The 20,132-nt window shown below is 43.5% G+C and overlaps 5 protein-coding genes across 10 annotated transcripts; 2 read left to right on the top strand and 3 right to left on the bottom strand.

Annotated features, from left to right (window-relative positions):
• The first annotated feature begins 707 nt into the window (after positions 1–707).
• Positions 708–2,008, top strand: LOC114843100 (trypsin-3). The gene is made up of 5 exons (XM_029129322.3): positions 708–825; positions 913–1,075; positions 1,236–1,489; positions 1,564–1,700; positions 1,783–2,008. Exons 1-5 carry the CDS (start codon positions 786–788, stop codon positions 1,930–1,932), a joined length of 744 nt encoding a protein of 247 aa, XP_028985155.1. The 5' UTR covers positions 708–785; the 3' UTR covers positions 1,933–2,008.
• Positions 2,009–3,735: 1,727 nt separating this feature from the next.
• On the top strand, positions 3,736–4,989 carry LOC114843394 (trypsin-3-like). Its single transcript, XM_029129908.3, has 5 exons — positions 3,736–3,831; positions 3,938–4,097; positions 4,178–4,431; positions 4,506–4,642; positions 4,725–4,989. Exons 1-5 carry the CDS (start codon positions 3,792–3,794, stop codon positions 4,872–4,874), a joined length of 741 nt encoding a protein of 246 aa, XP_028985741.2. The 5' UTR covers positions 3,736–3,791; the 3' UTR covers positions 4,875–4,989.
• Positions 4,990–5,122: 133 nt separating this feature from the next.
• On the bottom strand, positions 5,123–10,980 carry si:dkeyp-84f3.9 (zinc finger protein 665). Of its 4 annotated transcripts, none has more exons than XM_029129858.3 (3): positions 10,241–10,980; positions 9,691–9,813; positions 5,123–9,492 (listed from the first exon to the last, which is right to left on the bottom strand). In XM_029129858.3, exons 1-3 carry the CDS (start codon positions 10,364–10,366, stop codon positions 6,034–6,036), a joined length of 3,708 nt encoding a protein of 1,235 aa, XP_028985691.1. In that variant the 5' UTR covers positions 10,367–10,980; the 3' UTR covers positions 5,123–6,033. The 4 variants fall into 4 exon arrangements, with proteins under 4 accessions (XP_028985691.1, XP_028985693.1, XP_028985692.1 ...); XM_029129860.3 differs by having other exon boundaries at positions 10,475–10,979; XM_029129859.3 differs by having other exon boundaries at positions 9,911–10,384.
• A 283-nt stretch (positions 10,981–11,263) lies between these two features.
• On the bottom strand, positions 11,264–14,056 carry LOC114843377 (uncharacterized). 2 transcript variants are annotated; one of them, XM_029129876.3, is made up of 2 exons: positions 13,759–14,056; positions 11,264–13,335 (listed from the first exon to the last, which is right to left on the bottom strand). In XM_029129876.3, the coding sequence occupies exon 2, from the start codon at positions 13,305–13,307 to the stop codon at positions 11,718–11,720; it is 1,590 nt and encodes a 529-aa protein (XP_028985709.1). In that variant the 5' UTR covers positions 13,308–13,335; positions 13,759–14,056; the 3' UTR covers positions 11,264–11,717. The 2 variants fall into 2 exon arrangements, with proteins under 2 accessions (XP_028985709.1, XP_028985708.1); XM_029129875.3 differs by having other exon boundaries at positions 13,859–14,056.
• Positions 14,057–14,536: 480 nt separating this feature from the next.
• im:7147486 (zinc finger protein Xfin) lies at positions 14,537–20,041 on the bottom strand. Of its 2 annotated transcripts, none has more exons than XM_055503417.1 (2): positions 19,905–20,041; positions 14,537–18,028 (listed from the first exon to the last, which is right to left on the bottom strand). In XM_055503417.1, the coding sequence occupies exon 2, from the start codon at positions 17,973–17,975 to the stop codon at positions 14,955–14,957; it is 3,021 nt and encodes a 1,006-aa protein (XP_055359392.1). In that variant the 5' UTR covers positions 17,976–18,028; positions 19,905–20,041; the 3' UTR covers positions 14,537–14,954. The 2 variants fall into 2 exon arrangements, with proteins under 2 accessions (XP_055359392.1, XP_028985695.1); XM_029129862.3 differs by lacking the exon at positions 19,905–20,041 and adding an exon at positions 19,401–19,588.
• Between the last annotated feature and the right edge of the window lie 91 nt (positions 20,042–20,132).

Here is a 20,132-nt window from a genome sequence, read left to right as displayed (position 1 = left end):
GTACTCAAGATAATGGTAAAGAACTGAAACTGGCTCCGTGTTTGCTGCTTGGCAAAGTGCTGCACATGTTACTTACGTTAATCATCAATTTGGAATAGGGATTCATTCAAAGCTGGTATTTGCACCACTTTTGTCACCCCTTATCCTTTAAGTCTGAAATTATATAAATCAGTTACAACCTGTACAACCATCTTTCTAATCATATAAAACTACAAATGTATAAATCAGTCCCACAGTATTAATGAAAACTTACTTCAATACACTAAAGTAATGTGTCATACTGAGATGAGAGTATGATCAAGCTGTTATTCATATGACTGGTTGTAGTTTTTAAACAACTTAATAGGAAATTTTACACATACACATATACGTATATATATACAATCTGCCATCAGGCTTTTAATAATGTTATTAAATATGAATGACATCAACATGTTATTAAAGAAGTTAAACAGTTTTTTAAAGTGAAAACAAAAACATTTTCTATAACAATAAATGGATTTCTACAACAACAGGTTGCTATTATATATGTTTATTTGCTTTTGTTAAACATGAAATGAAACTACACTTTATCCATAAACATGTGTCAGGAGATCGGTTTGAGGACCAGAACATATTATACTGTATATACGTAGGTGTCAGTCGTCCCCTTGGTGGGGTTTCACATACGGTTCCACAGAAGATAATAGTAAATAATTGAAATAGGAGACGTGTCCTCAGCAAATCAGTGAGCAGAGCAGGTATATAAAGACCTGGAGTCCAGCTGAGCTGACATCAAGCTCACGATGAAGGCTCTGATTCTCCTGGCTCTGTTCGCAGCAGCATGTGAGTATGAAGACTCAGCAAACGTTGCTGTGCACACACGTTTTAATGCAAACATGACATAGATTGTCAATTCTTCTCATCTACCAGTTGCTGCTCCCTTTGGGGATGACGACGACAAGATTGTTGGAGGCTACGAGTGCAGAAAGAACACTGTGCCCTACCAGGTCTCTCTGAACGTCGGCTACCACTTCTGTGGAGGCTCCCTGATCTCCAGCACCTGGGTGGTGTCTGCTGCTCACTGCTACCAGTCGTGAGTACACAAAATCTATGAACATTGTTAGTGAAACATTTTGTTCAGCCATTATTGCACTTCAATCAATGTAGCTTTTTCTTAATCTAGAGCCACTGATAGAGACAGTAAGTGGCAATGAATGTTAGATTCACAGTTGTTTTCATGCTTCTTCCTGCAGTCGCATCGAGGTGCGTCTCGGTGAGCACAACATCGCTGTCAACGAGGGCACAGAGCAGTTCATCAGCTCTGCTAAGGTCATCCGTCACCCCAACTACAGCAGCAGGAACCTGGACAATGACATCATGCTGATCAAGCTGAGCAAGCCCGCCACTCTGAACAGCTACGTGAAGACTGTGTCCCTGCCCTCCAGCTGTGCCAGTGCAGGCACCAAGTGTCTGATCTCTGGCTGGGGCAACACCAGCGCTTCTGGAAGTCAGTCCAACACTGCAAACACGTCAGAAAGAGTTTGCTGGACGTGTTTCATACTTATAATGGTTCTGTTGTAGGCAACTACCCTGATCGTCTGATGTGCCTGGATGCTCCCATCCTGAGCGACACTAGCTGCAGAAACTCCTACCCTGGACAGATCACCACCAACATGTTCTGTGCTGGATTCCTGGAGGGAGGCAAAGACTCCTGCCAGGTAGCAGCTCAGCATTCAGTAACGTTATCTACAGGTGAACTCAGCAACCTCTGCTCACATCATCGTGTCTGTGTCCCTTCAGGGTGACTCTGGTGGCCCCGTTGTGTGCAACGGTCAGCTGCAGGGTATCGTGTCCTGGGGCTACGGCTGCGCCCAGAGGAACAATCCTGGAGTCTACACCAAGGTCTGCAACTTCACCACCTGGATTCGCAACACCATGTCCTCCAACTAAACGTTCATTCAGAGCCACTTGATGTGAGATAAGAAATAAAAAAAAATACTCCAAAAAAGCTCTTTTTCTGCTTGAATTCTTGACTTTACACAGACAAACAATCCAACATCAACTTTCCGCTACAAGAACTACATGTGACACACACACTGTGTCACATGTTCAACTAGTGACAACTAGTGACAACTGCATCTACACCAACAGAAATATATTATTGTTGTTTTCAAAACAAACACTAGTAGACCCGTCTTTACAAGAAAGACAGGTGGACAAATTCCAGGTGGAAAAAAACTGTGAAATATGCTTAACAGATTTAACAGAAGTATTTGTTGATCTTAATCATCATCCTCCAAATCAACAATAAACCATCTCACTATCTACATGACAACAATTAAATAAATACAAAATAAAACTAAGCAAAGCATTTACAGCTATTAATAAGCAAGACATGTTATTTTCACGAGTCCTTAGTGGCTACTACTAATGCACTAATCATTCTTTTCCAACTCCACATGAAAAAAAATTACTAAACAAATAATAAGTTTAAAATGTGAAGGAAATTCACAAAACTAAAATATAATATTAAAATGGTATAAAAATCCTGTAAGTCCAAAATTAATATATATAAGCAGACTTCCTTTATTTTTTATATTCACTATGTTCTGTGTAACTAATTAAGAATTTCTTCATTTGTCTTTTTAAAATACACTTACTAAATGTTTCTTTAATAAATAATAGTGAGACATTCTACTTACTGGCCGCTGTAGCATCACTTCTAGGCTGAGGAAGAACTACTTTACACATGATCACTTCAACGTATTTTATTTTTTACATCAATTGATTTTGCTAATATATTGGAGATTTTATAAAACATGTTCCCAAGCAAAAATGCTGACAGACCAAACGTTCACCTCACGTCCAAGATGAGTCAGGAAGGTTTATCATGTGTGACATCAACCTGCTGCTTGACTCTGAGCTATCTGTTGCTTCTTCAGGTATTTTGTGAGTTTCCATACTGCCGAGCAACAATCCAGATGTGTCAGCACTAAACACTCACCAGTCTGTTTGGACATGTTCATAACAGACACATTCTGAAGGTCTCATGTTGATCAGCCCATTTTTAATAGAATCTAATTAACATGGACTTGTATGGGACAATGTGTCTTTGTTAGTGATATATAGAGATTTAGTCTCTGGGGATTAACATAAGTTGTGAATAAACACATTTGAATGGATTTGATTTAAACCATGAACAATAACCTTTGACTTGGAAGCACTCGACACTAGTTTATGTGAGCCAACCATCTGTATTATCATTGATGGGGTAATTATAAAATATGCATTTATATAATAAATGTCATGTAATGAGTCCTTGTAATAGTCTTTCATTTTTTTAGTTACGCAGGAAAATCTACTGAGACACTTCCCACAATAATTCTTTAGTCAGAGTAACTTATTCTACAGTCAGTCATTTATGACAAGGTTGTTTAAAGAACTATTCAAACCACTTACTGACAGTTTATTTAAAAGTGCTCCAGAAATAGATTTTTATAGATAGACTCCATCCTTCATATTATATTATAACATATTATACCATATCATATTATACTATGGATTAATTTATGTGACAAAAATGGAAAAAATAAACATACACATGGAAGCATCAGAGTTTTACATTGACCAGAACATATTGTATCATTATATATACATAGGTGTCAGTCGTCTCCCAGGTGGGGTTTCACACACAGTTCCACAGAAGATAATGGTAAATAATTGAAATAGGCCACGTGTCCTCAGCAAATCAGTGAGCAGAGCAGGTATATAAAGACCTGGAGTCCAGCTGAGCTGACATCAAGCTCACGATGAAGGCTCTGATTCTCCTGGCTCTGTTCGCAGCAGCATGTGAGTTTGAAGACTCAGAAAACGTTGCTGTGCACGTACGCTTTAATGCAAACACTGTGACTAGTAACTTACAGGATGACTTTGATCAATTCTTCTCATCTACCAGTTGCTGCTCCCTTGGATGATGACGACAAGATTGTTGGAGGCTACGAGTGCAGAAAGAACACTGTGCCCTACCAGGTCTCTCTGAACGTCGGCTACCACTTCTGTGGAGGCTCCCTGATCTCCAGCACCTGGGTGGTGTCTGCTGCTCACTGCTACCAGTCGTGAGTACAGATTGTGCCGAATCCCCACAGAACTGCTCACATGTGCGTCAGACGGACTGTATCTCTGCCTCTCCCTGCAGTCGCATCGAGGTGCGTCTCGGTGAGCACAACATCGCTGTCAACGAGGGCACAGAGCAGTTCATCAGCTCTGCTAAGATCATCCGTCACCCCAACTACAGCAGCAGGAACCTGGACAATGACATCATGCTGATCAAGCTGAGCAAGCCCGCCACTCTGAACAGCTACGTGAAGACTGTGTCCCTGCCCTCCAGCTGTGCCAGTGCAGGCACTACTTGTCTGATCTCTGGCTGGGGCAACACCAGCGCTTCTGGAAGTCAGTCCAACACTGCAAACACGTCAGAAAGAGTTTGCTGGACGTGTTTCATACTTATAATGTTTCTGTTGTAGGCAACTACCCTGATCGTCTGATGTGCCTGGATGCTCCCATCCTGAGCGACACTAGCTGCAGAAACTCCTACCCTGGACAGATCACCGCCAACATGTTCTGTGCTGGATTCCTGGAGGGAGGCAAAGACTCCTGCCAGGTAGCAGCCCAGCATTCAGTAACGTTATCTACAGGTGAACTCAGCAACCTCTGCTCACATCATCGTGTCTGTGTCCCTTCAGGGTGACTCTGGTGGCCCCGTTGTGTGCAACGGTCAGCTGCAGGGTATCGTGTCCTGGGGCTACGGCTGCGCCCAGAGGAACAATCCTGGAGTCTACACCAAGGTCTGCAACTTCACCACCTGGATTCGCAACACCATGTCCTCCAACTAAACGTTCCTTCAGAGCCACTTGCTGTGAGATAAAAAAGTAAATAAAACATGGGACAAGAAAGTGTTTATTTCTATAGTAAATAAGAAAGGCCAATAATGTTACTGTTCTGGTCTCGGGGTCATCACTTTGGACTTTACTTTTTAGGGCAACAGGCATTAAACTAGTTATTACATAAAACAAAGTATATGAAAATATATTTCTTTAATTCAAGAGCAACGTGTTTAACTATTTACATGTAAACACAAAAATAATCAGTCCAAACATTTTTTATACAAAAGCAAGTTTTATTGACAAACTCAATCATATCATAAAAGAAAACAAATCTAATTCATCTGATTAACAGCTTCAAATAAAGTTAATCTTCATGATTCAAATAAAATTACAGAGGACATTGAAGCATGATACTGTAATTTGATCATGGAACAATAAGACATGTTCTGGAATGTGCGTGCTTTTTTCTGGGGTGAGAAATTTCAGCATAATTTAATATCAGCTTTTAACTGTAAACAGAAACACGGTACAGCAAGTCCTTGTTGTAGAGCAGAAGCCACATTCATAAGCCAGGAATACACTGGATGTGACATTTACAGTGGGCACACTGTATAAATGTGACTGAGACGGTTGTCTGAAAAATATTCATGTGCGTAAAGAAACTAAATAGCAGTATATTTATGAACCAAAGCTTTGTTGACAACAAGAGAAATATTTCACTGAGACTTCTGCAATGTCCCATGTTAAATGTTCACTGTTCAAGTACAAACAGAAGAAAAAGCCACTTGCAAAGTTACAGGTGTAAACGAGGGCTTGAAATGTTTAGGTTTCACTAAATATCTGCCCCATGATCAAATCTGTCATGTACCGTACATGTCACAGTTGGTGCGCTGAAGTAAACGGTTCCATTACATTACATAAGATCACTTCCAGTAAGGCATCATTAACCAACTCCACCTTTCTACAGTCCTCCTGTAACACTGACAGAAAGTTATAGAAACTAAAAAGGTTAATGGCTTCTATAAAACACTACCTAAACAACAAAGTGCTTTAGTTAAAACTAAAAATTGAAAACTGACAACTGGTTTAAATCATTTGATTTCAGTTTTGCAGAAATGACACAAAGACTTTGCTCATGTATTGGCATGACGCCCGGTGTTAAACACAGTTACACCTGGCCCCTAGCGTGCTGCAGGTAATGGTGATAAAGGTCTGGTATAGTAAAATATGCATTACCACACACAGCACATTTAACTCCATCTGACCTGGTGTTTGATTTGCTGTTAAGCGTCATGGGTCTTTTCACACACAAAGGCATAACGGGTTTTCCATATGTTGTTTTGTCTCTTCCATCATAACCGGGTTCTGTATCTTGGCTCAAACATGTGCCACTAGGATGCAGCAAACTCTTACCCAGACCAGCATCCTGATTGTGATTAAATGTGATCATGGGCGTTAGAGGCCACAGTTGAGGAAGTGGGTCCTGATATTTAGATGAGGGGCTCAGAGGAGAGCTGTTCTCAGCCACAGGGTGGCTTAACGTTTTCTTTGACTGTGTGCTATTAGCATCTATGAATAAATCAAAATCGGAGTCCTTGTGCGTGTCTTGAGTGGAGGAATGGCAGAGCTGGTGACTGAACAGCAAATCTAGAGTCCTGAAGCTGCATCTGCACAGCTCACACTCATAAGGCAGAGGTACTTTCCTGGGCCTGACATGAACCCAGTGGAACTCCGGGTGCTCGCTCATGTGTTTCTTGTAACGCTCGGCGAAACGAAAGCCGCGTCCACACTTTGCACAGATGAAGCGGCCGCGTCTGTGTCGATGGATTCTCTGGTGCCGCCACAGTTTGCCCCAGTTCTCCAGAGTCTTGCCACAGCAGGTGCAGGTGTAACTCTGGCCCGGGGTGTGAGTGAGCATGTGGGCTCTCAGTCTGCCCATGTGCCTGAACAGTCGCCCGCAGCTTGGACACAGATACTTCCTGGGGTCCGACCGGTTATCTAGCTCGTTTAACTTTAAAACCAGGCGTGAGACACGATGATCCTGATCAACGGACGACTGGAACGGTTTGTTCAGGTTTCCAAGGCGTTTCCCGCGGATGCTCTGCGACGGCCTTCTCTGTGACTCACCGTTGGTCGTCGCGGGGGGAAAGACTCGGTCCTGCGGCGGTGACCCTCTGAGAGCAGGTACAGTGTACTGCACTAAAGACATGGCTCCTCCTGCTTTCGTCACAGAGCTGCAGCCGCTCTTCTCTCCTCTGCACTTGCTGCGGTGGGTGTCGAATTCCGACAACACGCCGAACAGTTTGTCACAGTGCAGGCAGCGGTAGAGCTTCGCACCTGTGTGGTTTCGCATGTGGCTGTTGAACTCCTGCAGGTGGTCAAATACATTCTTGCAGATGTGGCAGGTGTAGGTGAGCGACGACCTCACGCGTCTGCTGGCCTCACACTCATCCTCGCTGCCGGCAGGTTTACAGGTGTGATTCTTGGCATTGCTGTAATGCGTGAAGGATTTTTTGCAGCGCGTGCAGTTGTAACGCTTCACTGACCAGTGTGTGAGCTCATGAACGCGAAGGAAATAGGCCTGACCGAAAGCTTTGCCACATATGTCGCACTTGTAAGGCTTCTCCCCTGTGTGGACACGCACGTGTCTCTCGAGGGCAGACTGAAACGGGAAGTTTTTGCCGCAGTACTGACACACTTTTCTCGTCCTCTTTTCCGGACAAAGCGGCGCGTGAGGCCCGTGACTCCGTCTCTTGCCGTTCGCATTGCTCTGCTTCCCAGACGCGTCCTTCCCATAGGCCTGGAGCAGCTCCTTCTCGTGCAGCTCCATGTGAGAGGGGTACTCGGAGCAGGAGAACTTGATCTTACAGAACGGACATTTCTGATATATGTTGCTTTTTTTGTGAGTCTTGAGATGAAGATTTAAGTTGGAGTTTTTGCTAAAGCTTTTGTCACAATCGGGACATTTGAATGGCCTTTCTCCCGTATGAACGCGCTGATGGATGACGAACTGAGACAAGAACTTATATGTACGACTACAGTAACCACATTTAAACAAGGTTTTTGCTCCTTTTTTAGTGGAGACCACATCTGAGTCCACATTTGGGCTGCCGTCCTTTTCCAGGCAGACGGTTTTAGGTTGAATGTCAGCGTTGTCTGCCTGGTCTTCTACAGGTTCCTCAGTCTGTAACAAAACTTTACTTCTCTTCCTTCTCCTCCGCCTCTTTCCACCTTTCTTGAGCCTCAGAAAGGTTTGCTCTGTGTTTAAACCCTCAGGCTTTAATGTTGCACTGACACTGTTATGTACAGATTTAGGACTAGTCGCCTGGGACACACCACTTAAATTATCCAGCTCTACCTCCAGGTTCTCAGTTTTAACAGCAGGAGGAATCTCAGTCGGCTCGAGATTTTCTTTAATTACAACATCTGTGATAATGGGTTCTGGATTCTGTGGAATATCTGTGTGTTTTAAAGAATCAAAACTGCTTTTTGTTTGCAACTCCTCATCACCATGTGTGTCCACTGATGGTGTTATTTTAGGGGCATCACTTTGACTAGGGATTATCTCTTTCACACTGGTCACATCTTGAGGAGGAACAACCTCAGGCTCAGCCACTGTACGAGAACGCAGTCGTCGTTGTGGTAATAAAACCCGTCCAAACTGTGTTGTTTGCTCTTGTCTGTCTCTAGACTTTCGGGAGATCGGGGCTTCCCTTCCATCTATCTTAACCTCTCGTTTGTCCATTCTAACTTTAACCTGCTTATCGGCCACTGCTCTCGCCACACAGTCTGTGTCATTGGTCAACACTGATGAGGCCCCATGGGAATCCCCCAGTCTGGACACTTTAGCTGGAACCTGCTGATCAGTGACTTTAGACCTTCTTCGCTTGACAGCGGGCGTGTTGGGTGGAGTACTGCTTTCCAAAGGGGTCTGTTTAGTTAGTTTGGGCCGTCCCTTCCTTTTGGGTTCAGTCTTTCCAGCTTCTGCCATAAGCTGCTGCTCCTTTCTGCTTCTCAGTGTCCATGCAGGGCCACTAACATTAGCATGAGCAGAAGCAGCAGGAGCACTGGCAGCAGCCGCCCTAGCAAGCGCGTTGTTAAGAGCTAGCGTGTCTGCTTTTCTTGGCCTTCCTCTTTTTCTTTTAAGCAGCACAGGAATACCAACACCTTCTGCTGTATTATTAGAGGCATTATGAGTATCTGAATTCCTGATCAAAGGGCACACTACAGTGTCAGACGTACATGTTGGAATTGTGGTGCTGATCTCTCCATGTTGAACTGCATTGAGACCACAGGTCTTTGGGTCCGTTTTGTCCTCAGTCAATAGAGGTTTTTTGCGAGGCCGTCCAGGTTTTCTGCGAACCACCACCGGCCCATGACTGCACGTTGTAGAGCTGCACACACTCACGGGCGCTGTTTGATGCTGTGCTTCCATCTCCACTGGTGGAGACATGCACTCACTCAGGTGTTTTTCTACATCTGCTTTCTCAACATTGGCAGAGTCGCTGGACTCCTGGTGTCCTGGTGAGTGGAGTTCTGGAGTAGTTTCAGTCAGTTCTGTTGCCTTCATGCTCTGTCCTGATGTGGGTTCCAGGTCCCCTTCACTGCCTGTCATACCTTCATGTATCTGTGGAGGAAAGAGACGATGCGTGACAGACTTTGCACTTTGACTGAACTTCACATTTAAGATCTTTACGACTATAAAAATACACTGCAAACATATTGAAGGAAAATATCCCTTATTACATTTAAAGGCCTAAAACTGTTCACTGGAAATAGGCAGCTCAACCTCTCAAGGTCCGTGCCTTCTTGTTACACTACCTACCTGCCTAAAGTCTGAGGGAGCATGGATAGAAACGCAAGAAGATGTCACAGACGTTAAATCAGAGATTGTATTTTGGTCACTGCTTCTTCTGCCGAAGGACATTTTACTCCCCATGTCAAGAGTCTGTGGATTAGACAGTGACAAGGAGGTTGTAGCTGATCAAATGCTGTCATCACACCTGGTTTAATATGGAATAATTACCAGAATGAATCTCACATACGTTTCCCAGTAAACGCTAGATATGACCGGCTTCATGGTGTTCGCTAAGTCTTACTGCTGCCTTCACCAAGTTGCTCAGTCTTATATTAGCTCTACGTCAGCAGTAAACAATCAGTGGACCGGTGTTTAACTTGTAAAATTCTCTAAGGATCAGACTATTTCTGTTCCGTTTATACAAACGTGACTGACAATATGCTCAGTATTTGGAGACGGATACTGTAGCAGCTGACATGAACACACCGCGCGTGTCACGCGTCCTGACCGACTCATACTAATGTCCTGCAGCTGTGAACCCCACGAAGACAGAATCGTGTCACAGCGGGTCACCTACGCCTATGACACTGCCGAGCCGAGCCGAGCCGAGCCGCGCTGCATCCAGCGATCCGCTACCAACACCACTGATGAAATAGGCGTTTTCTTCGTGTAGGCCACACTGCAAGCTCCGGTTGTTTAACATTGCAGGCCTCGTTCAGAACGTTTAAAGGCGGTGTCAGCTCGTCGGAGTGTATTTAAAGCTAGCGTTAGAGTGAGAAGTGCTGGGACGTAGTAAACACGAACTGCTTGCCTGGTCTCGGTAGCCATGCACTGACCGCTGTTCAACAAGCTAGCGCTGGCTAGCTCCAGGCTAACATGTTGTGTCCGTTGGGCACTTTGTGCTCGCGTGCACTGATGCGGGGGGGTGCGCTCGTGCCGCGGACCTGGCCTCCCTCCTTGTCTGGGCACTTTGCAGCAGCTAACGGCTCGTTATCCTCCACAAAGCAGCGCAAAACCTGTCAATCACGCCGAGCTTACAGAGCGGATACTTCACGAGCCGTAGGGATTTCCGGATGCGACGATTCGTCTCCTCAAATAGCGCAAACAGTAGCAGGAAGTACGTGTAACTAAGCACATAAGTAATGTGCTTTCAAAAACACGATGAGCAGAATATTGTGTACATTTTAAGAAAGCGATCTGCCTGCAGAAAATGTCGACCATTAACACGCAACATTAACATATCCACTACAGGACGACTGCCGAGTCTTCCTCTCCTGAATAAGATGAAAAAACAAGCAGCACATGAACGCCCCAACCTAACCCTGAATATTTAGCTTATAGACGGACAACAGCGTGCTTTTACTTGGCGCCCTCTGCTGGACACACACTAGCATTAGTAGTGTTGGGTTTTAAATGGTAAAACCTTTGTAATACTACCTCTTTACATGTCATTAGATTTTTTAAATAAATTATTTCTTACTGTATTTTTTTGCAAGCACCTCAAGTGCAGTAAAAAAAAACTGACCATAATTCATTGCTTACGTATCTAGGTAAAAAGCAATATGAGGTATTTTATTATAAATTTGCATAAACTTGCATAATAGTTGCTGCATTCATTCATTTATTCACACAAGTGTTTGAAAATATTGTTTAATACAACATATACTCTCATAAAGCTGTTTAAGACACAATACACTGGAAGTCAGTTCTCAATCCTCAGATTCTGATTGTACTAAAACCATTTAAAAAGCAACATCCTACAATACAATAAGTGGTTCCTGCATTAAACACGGGCGTCACACACATACATTATTCAGCGAAACCTTTGATAACAGCTGCAGGGCAATTATCTTAAAACTTTGTGTGGATAGAAAAGACTGGACTGCAAAGTGCACTGACAAAAGAAAAAAAAAACATTTAATAAAATAAAATGTATGTTTGTTTAACACTTGCATGACTTTATAATTAGCACAGAGCATTATGTTCCTGAGAATAAACCTAAACAAGCCAAGTCAAGCAATTTTCACTGATCATGCATGCAATTAACAGCTTTGTCACGTTTTGATAGGAACAGAGGAGGTTACTTTGTAAATCATCTCAGCGGGTTTATCTGTTCCACTTTCAACAATGTAACAATCATCATCCAGATCCTCTTGATCCAAAGTAACAGTCACAATTTGATGTTTCTTTACATTTCCCAAAGCTGATTTTTCATGCGTTCTCTCAACATTCATCTGAGCAGGAATTGCCCTTACCACAGGCGTCACACTGTTTAATGCATGCTTCCTGCCACCTCGTCCATGTTGTGCCATGAACTCCAGTGCCTTTGCACACTTGTGCCTCTGAAGCACGTGAGCACTTACAAAAGAAAGATGACAGACACGACATTTGAATTCACTATGTTCAGGGGATGTCTGGATAAGTTGGGTTAAAACAGAGTGTGTGGGTGTCTTTAATGGTCCAGAAGAGAAAACAGGAAGCCCCTGGGCACTTTTATTATATGGACTAGGAATTGGACTGTGCATTTTTGAAGAAACTGAGACACTATGCTTGGTTGCACAGAAATTTTGAATCTTTGACTGCAAAGTTGGAGTGACATAAGGCATGTGATTGCTTTTACTATGTGTTCTGACAATCTCATTTTTCAATTTTAGGGTGGAAGTTCTCTGAATACTTTTGTCAGCCATGGTGGGATTTTGGCTTTTCTGTTGTAGAGAGCAAGTGGCCTGAATCCTCTGAGCACCGTCGTTCTGAACCATGTGAGCTCTCTGGTTGGGCATCCTATATGAAATGGCTTCAATGTTACCCTTGCTGCCACTCAGCGGTTTTGCAGTTATGAGTCTGAATTTGGCACCATATTTGGGTGAATTACAAACATGAAAGCGGGGTACAACTTTTTTGCTGGAGAGCAGCAGACCACATCCTACACAGCCAGAAATCTTATCGGTGACATGCGCACTGAAATGGGAGACTAGCGAGGGCCTCGTCGCAAAACACTGACCACATTTACCACAAGAGTATGTTTCTTTCTTATTGAGCTTACACAGTTTTCTCACTAACACAATTGGCTGATAAAGCACGCAGAGATCCACTGTTGGTGAACCAGCATCTCCAAAAATATTCATTATGTCTGCTCCAGATGTGATAGGCCTTTTTAGGAGAGATGCTTGTGATGCAGAGGGCAGCAACGCAGGCACTTGTGACATTAGTGCAGACTGTATTGGAAATTGCGGGGTATACGATGATTTTTGAAGAGCAGGCATCGCTTGCAAAGAAACTGGTGGAATGCAGTTCACCTTCTGCGTTTTCCAGGTGTCTCCTATCTGTAACCTTTGTAGCTTCTGCTCCTCTTCAACGCACTTCTGAATTCTATGTTGCTTTATTTTTCGGTGAGTAAGCACTTGGTGTCCAGGTTTATGAGTGGTGCTGTGCTTTTGCATGTCTTTGTAGTCAGCAAACTCAGTCCCACAGGAGCAGATGTAACTTACACAAGAACAGACGTGTTCCTCGAGGCACTGCCGATTTGCAAATATTTGCTCACAGCTGTAACAGAACCGGTCAGCATTAATCAGCTTGCTGCCCAAGTCATCCTCCAGGACATTTTGCAGGTTTTGTTTTCCACTCTCCATGATTATAGTAGGCATGGGTGTTGATCCCAATAGAGCACCTTACCTGTCAACAGAGACACGACTGAGAATAAATAACGGTGAACTATACAAACATTAATTTGATTCAAAATGTTACGTCCTTATTTAACGGTGACTACCACCACCTGGTCAGGGGAACTGGTTATGCTAATAGCTACGCTGGAGTAATGCTGAGATATGGATAGCTGCACTTTTTAACACTCCATGCACAATATAATTTTAACATACCACGGATAAGGCAAGTCTAACTGTCTATCTTTGTCTTTAAACGTAAAATAAAACTTCTGAGATGTGCCAAGTAACTCCTGCTAAACCGATTACCATGTAGACTACTACAAAGGTTGTAGATACATACTGTAGACACTCCGTCAGACTAGTATATTTAGTACAAATGCTTCCTGTGCAGAAAAATATCTTGAAATGTTATAATTACGTTTCCAACACACACCGCTTTGATTTGGCGCGCCTGATTTTCTCTGCTGCTAGTCTGCCATGCTAACGCGAGTTAGCCTCAACTGCCCAGTTCATATAAGACAACGCTGCCTTACTTTCACAGGACGGTCCAAATATCGTCGCACTCTGGAATATCCTTGCAACAAACCGGCAGCTAATGACTGATTGACGTTTCACCTATCATTCGTAATTTTTCCAACTTGACGGCGTTGAGCAAGAGTATACATAAATAAGCCAGTTAGCCATAACAAATAAAAAGCGCCTGTAGTCTTCTTCTACGGACGGCGCACTTCTCTACAAAACCACCCGCCGTGTGTTTGGTTATACTGACACCTACCGGCGGGGAGTTCGGCTTCAACTTCAGTATTACTGCGGTTTGTGGGTTTTAGTGTTCAGGAAAAGTAATAAAGAAAAGTAACATGAGCTTGACGCTTTTGCACTCACATAAACTTATTTTAGCTTGTCACAATCTTCTACAACACAGAGACATCACCTGCCATGGACTAGCCCCAGACTGGCAGCTTGGTAATTCAATATCATTTTAGGAGTATTAGTGAACATGCAAGAGATTCAACTGAAATAGCAGAGGCTTTGAACCTGTATATTTATATTTACCCACTTTTCCTGAAATTGTAATTCCAACCACCTCCCAAATCCTTTTGCGACGCCAATAATATTTCATGTAGGGTAAAACATTGTTTTTAAGTTGTTTGTGTTCACCTTTAGTGTTTCAAGAAGATATCACATATTATAAAAAACCCAATGTAATAGGCTTTACATTCTGATATTTTTATTAATACCAGTGACAACAACAAGCTACATCACACCCTCTTTGAGTCTGATTCCCAAATACAAACATTTACATAAGGGGTGGCCAACCCTGGTCCTCTAGAGCTGGGAGAGTTGGAAAACCAGCAGGACTGTGGGTCTTGAGGACCAGGGTTGGCAACCCCTGATTTACATGATGATGAGGGTATCGAACATAGGGATTAATGTCATAAAATATGCAGTATAACAAAGCTGTTGTTTTTACAATAGCAAGCTACTATGACAAACATCAACCTGCGTAGCTGTACAACAACTGTCAGAATAAAAAGTTACTACTGGCAAATATGGAAGAAACAGGCTGTCATAAAAACAAGTGCTCTTTTCTCAGAGCACGCTTTCATGTTAAGAACTTTTTCAGTGGCATTAAGAAGTGAGTGGTTCTTGCGTTACTGGCTTAGAGCCCCCTACTAAAATGCGATGAATCCTCCTCCTGTGGTTTTGGAGGGATTTAAGGTTTGAGTATGTACCCTGACAGGCATCACAACGATATGATTCTGACTGTTTGTGACTGAGCAGATGTTTCTGCAAACCCACCATAGTGCCAAACCAGCGGAGGCAAACGGGGCAGCGTGCAGGCTTGATGGTGGGCTTGCAAGCCCCACTCCTCTGATGAAACAGAAGACTGATAGTGTTTGGGAAGTCAGAGTTGCAGTGTGAACAGTGGTAGGTTTTTGGTAGGTTTGTGGGTGGGGTTACAACACGTCCACCTTTGCATCGATTCCATGAAATGTGCTTCCGAAGGGAACAGCGTGTGGCAAAAGAGTTACCGCATCGCGTGCATACAATCCGCTGTTGCTTTTTAATGGGACTTATTATCTTCTCTGGATGCGGCTGCTTCTGTGGAAGTTGATGGACGTCTGTGGGAGGCTGCGGCGGAGATGGCTGCTGTTGAAATCGTAGTAACAAAGGTTGAGATCGTTGTGGTTGCATTCCCTTCAGCAGCAAGTGATTTGGATGCATGTGGATCTGCAGGTGAACTTCATAGTCAGCCCAGGAGCTGACAGTTTCTCCACAGGTTGGACACGTGTATGATTCCTGCGCGTGCTTCTGTAGGTGCTCCAGGAGAAGCCTTGGAGATGTAAATCCAACTCCACACTCACACGTCACTCTTCTTGGAAGTACAGAGGGAAGTGACATGATGCCCCAGTTGCTTCCTTCATCTTCCTGGGTTGGACAGTCTGCTGCACTCCCTGGCAAACTCTGCTGCACCATTCCTCCATCTACATCTGACATTGTTCGCTGCAACTGACACCTCTTTCTGTGAGTCATCATGTTATCTTTACGGTTGAACTGTTTCCCACAGACAAAACAAGCAAACATTGGTTTCACGTTGTTTGCATTTAGTGGACTGGCATCTTGGCCTTGTGTTAAAGCTGAAAGTCCACGTGGCCTGAACCCGCACAACCGTAGATGCCTCCTCAAAGTACATGGCCGACTGTAGGTTTTCTGACATCGGTTGCATGGGTACCTTTTGACCCCGTCTCTGACGTAATAGTGCAGGCCAGGGGGTGTTGTCTCTTCATGGTCAACAGACTTTGCCACTTCACCACCGCCATCATTGATGTCAACGTCATCATCTGCATTCTCTGCAGAGCTCTGCATATCCATTTGATCATCCAAGGGCATTACCCATTTTCCTTCACTACTGTCATGATTTTCTGCTGCTGCATTCCAGCTGTTTTCGTCTCCCTGCTGGTGAGAAATCCTACTTGGAGAGGCATCTTTATCCTGCGCCACAGATGAAGATTTGGGGTAGAACGGCAAAAAGTTTTTTGCTGAATTAGTCCATGACAACTGTGATACTGCAGACTGCTCTGAAGTGAGAGAGGTTGCCTCCACCTTTATAAGACTAGTGAGTTCAGTGTTAACAGCAATATTCTTGGCACTTTGGGATTCATCTCTATATTTTGCATTTGTTTGGCCATTACTGTTTGATTTTAATGCAAACATTTTCTGTACAGGGCGACTGTCTTGCAGAGGGAAGGCTGACCTTGGTCCCTGGCACTTGTGGGTCTTGAGGTTCCACCTTCGTGCATAGCTGTGCTTGCACAGTGGACAAAAAAATATTTTTTTTGTATTGCCGTAACTGTGGAATGGCATAACTTTTTGGGAAAATGGTAAATTGCTCCTTAAAGAACTCGACGACTGTTTGGCCCTGTTTGCTAACTGAGGGCATACATGATTGTCAGGTAAAGGCAGCCGCCCAATGATCAGCTGTTTGCAGCGACGGCAACATTTAATCCTTTCTTTTTTGTGCAACAAATGATGCTCTGTCAGTCTGTCTAAGCTTTGAAAGACCCTACGACAGCGGCCACATTGATAACTCCCATATGTACCATTGCCTATAGGATCCATAAGCTTTTGACGAGTTTCAAGAACAACAACAGGTGAAAAAGTCTTGGTCAGAGAAACAATCTTCTTCTTACTAGACTCAAGGATCCGGCCAATGGGCGGAGCTTTTGTCTTTATACCAGGTTTTACAAGCAGTCGCCTCAACTGTGTAATAGAGAGATCCTTAACTGCAGGCATCTGTGGTTTTGCTCCTGGTGTGATGTCAACAGGGCAAACCTCTTGTTTGGGGGTTACCGTGCTATTATTTTGATTTGGATTGATTTGAGTTGGACGAGGTACAAAGCGCTTCATATATGCTGATGCTAGCAACTTCATTATGGAATTATTTTTGGGAAAACTCTCACCTTTTTCATTGTTGAGAATAGACTCTGATATGTCCTGGGAGTTAATTTCCTCCTCCCTCTGTGTTATTTGCTCTGCTGTGGCCGACATATTGTCATGGTTTTCTCCGTCATCTTGAGATGGCTTGCACAGGTCTTGAGGAGTGGTTAATATGGCAGTGCCATCTCCAAGGCTTACATCTGCTTTATGGTCTGTTAGTGTAGGCAACTCCACAGCTAGGGACTTCGAGGTAGAGGGGCAGCTAAGTACCAGAGGTGGCTGGTTTACAGCAGGGGTTAAAGGTAAATGCTGTGTGGGAAACATTTTTTCAATGCCTGTTCTACTAGAGACCATATTATCACCCATGGACTGTAGGAGCTGTATTTGAGAGACATGTGAACGCTTGTGCTCCAGCATAAGATTGAAGTCCTGAAACTCCTCTCCACAATCACAAATGTAAAAAGAAGGTGAAGGACTCTCGGGTAAGACTGTTTGTGGACTGCGGTGTTCACTGGATAGGTCTAGACTTGCAGATAGTGTTTCATGTGGCCTGATATTAGATTGTGGAGGCAGGGCAGGAACCTTGGCGAGAGCACTAGCATGGGATGCCTGATGTACAAGCAACGACGCCAGTCCAGTAAAGGTGGCTGAACAGGCCACACAACGATACACTTTAGAGGATGATGCATTTCCCTGCAACCCAAGCATCATGGCAACCGAACGTAGAAGGCAATCCAGATGTGGTGGTCAGGCAAAGCAGATTCCTGTAACACAAAACACAATTTCACAAAGTGCCACACTGACAAGCCGTTTTAGGCATAAACATTTTCTCCTAGAATCCAAGCAGCGACAGTGTTTGACTAAAATCTCAATGTGTTGCACCTGCATTTTCATTTTACATTAATACACATAGTTTAGTTTGGTAAAAGGTTCCTCAAATGAGACAACAAACAAACTTTCTTCAACTGCACTTAGAATGCAAAACAATGACGTCCAACATTTAATTTCCATGACTCAACCCCACCTGGTTAACTAAATATTATATTAAGATCCTAAATATAGTATTTACCCAAATATCAAAATGAAATCCAACTTCTATAAAATTAATTGTGCTGATTTTATAGGAGAATAAGTCACGTCTTAAAACTGAATTGTGTGTTGAACATATTAAAAAATATCTGATTATAACAGTTTTTAGAAGTAGACAAATATTACCTTAAATAAACAACAGAACTTTCATCACACCTTTTTTTAACAAAACGTTTACAAGTTAGTTAAACTAACCTCATTTCACTTACAAGCTGCTACAATTTAAAATACAACCACTATTTGACTACATGATGTTTACATGTGACAATAAAGGCTACTCAAGCCGTGAAAAACGTTTAACCTAAAGCTAGTTTGCAAACATCTGCTTAGACGTTGATGTAACTAATCATCCTAACAGGAGCAAAACCACACTTCTCAGCTTTATGTTTGTGTCTGCTGTAGATATTCAGTGAAAGGGAAAGTGACCTGGATCAGAGCCAGCCATGAGACAACGGCTGCTGTGCACTTCAAAGTGATCCATTTCAAGTAAAAATGGTGAAGACATTCGAACATTATCAAGATCTGCCAGCCTTACTCAATATTGCAAACATTCATCAGTTATTTTAAATGCAAGGTGAGTAGATGCTGGAAGCCAGCGAGACAAGCAGCTTGCGACCATGGTGGACCTAGACTTAAAAACAGTCGTTTCACTTCCTTAAGTACAATAAACGATTCACCACCTTAAACCTTCATCTGTAGAAACTTAACACCGCTAACATTATAATACTAATACACCGCTTCTCTTACAGTTACTATTATCGTAATCGCTTTAACGAGCTCCAGCCTCAAGCTAACGAGCTTCTCACAAGAGCACCATCTAACGCTAGCCCACGTTTGCTAGCTTGACTTCAAACCATGTCACATTACATCAGAGTCTTCATCAAATACGTGCAGTGGGTTGCCAGTTGGAGCTAAGCAGGTGGAGGTGACCCAACACGTTCCCGAGCAAGGCCAGAGAGAGACATAACTAACATTAGCAAGCTAGCTGCCATGACCTGAGGAGCAGCTTCTGCAGACTAGCCAGCCCTTTTATCTCCATGTACTCACCGACCATAAGCGCTTCAACGCTGTGTTTGATGACTCAACCACAATGTCCGGGCGCGACGAGAAGCGGCCGGTCAGACAGAGACATAAACTCTCAAAGAAAACGCGGATTTGCTCAGTATGTGGTGAACAAATGTGATGCTGTGCCAGGAAGGAGAGCACCGAGCTGAGAGCTGCAGCAGGCGCGGAGAAGACTGACACGGCTGGTTGCCACTGCGCATGCTCGGTAAACTCGAGCCCTCGAGGAAAGCGCAGGGTTGTGCGCCATTGAGGTAAACAAGAGGCGGCTGCGCTGCGTCTTAACGCTGTGGTGAATGTATCCAGCAGGTACCAAAATGTGCCGGCGTAAGGCCAGACACTGACGTCTATGTCACGGCTGCCATTAAACCGAATCAGTTATTGGAAAATGATCTTGTGTAAATGTAAAATTATACAGACGTATGTAAATCAGAATACTTTACTCTGGTTTAATTAATCACCCCTAAATTGTTTTTTTCTAATTTCCACCTCATTTTTGTTTGTCCAGGGTCCTCCTCTTCATCCTTTGTTTTGACCTTGGTGACATACAACAGACTTCCCTCAGCTATTCTTCCCATGCTTCTCATTCCATCTGCAAAGGCTGCTCATGTCGATCTGCCCTTGATACCATTCGCAACCGTTCCTCTGGCCTCTATGAAAGTGTCTAGTAATTATTACTCATACAATATTTAAGTTAAATTAATGTAAATACTGTTA

The sequence above is a fragment of the Betta splendens genome, chromosome 16, assembly GCF_900634795.4.
Source record: "Betta splendens chromosome 16, fBetSpl5.4, whole genome shotgun sequence".
Classification (NCBI taxonomy): domain Eukaryota; kingdom Metazoa; phylum Chordata; class Actinopteri; order Anabantiformes; family Osphronemidae; genus Betta; species Betta splendens.
The sequence above is the reverse complement of the archived record's forward strand: the minus strand, read 5'-3'. Positions and strand labels throughout refer to the sequence as shown.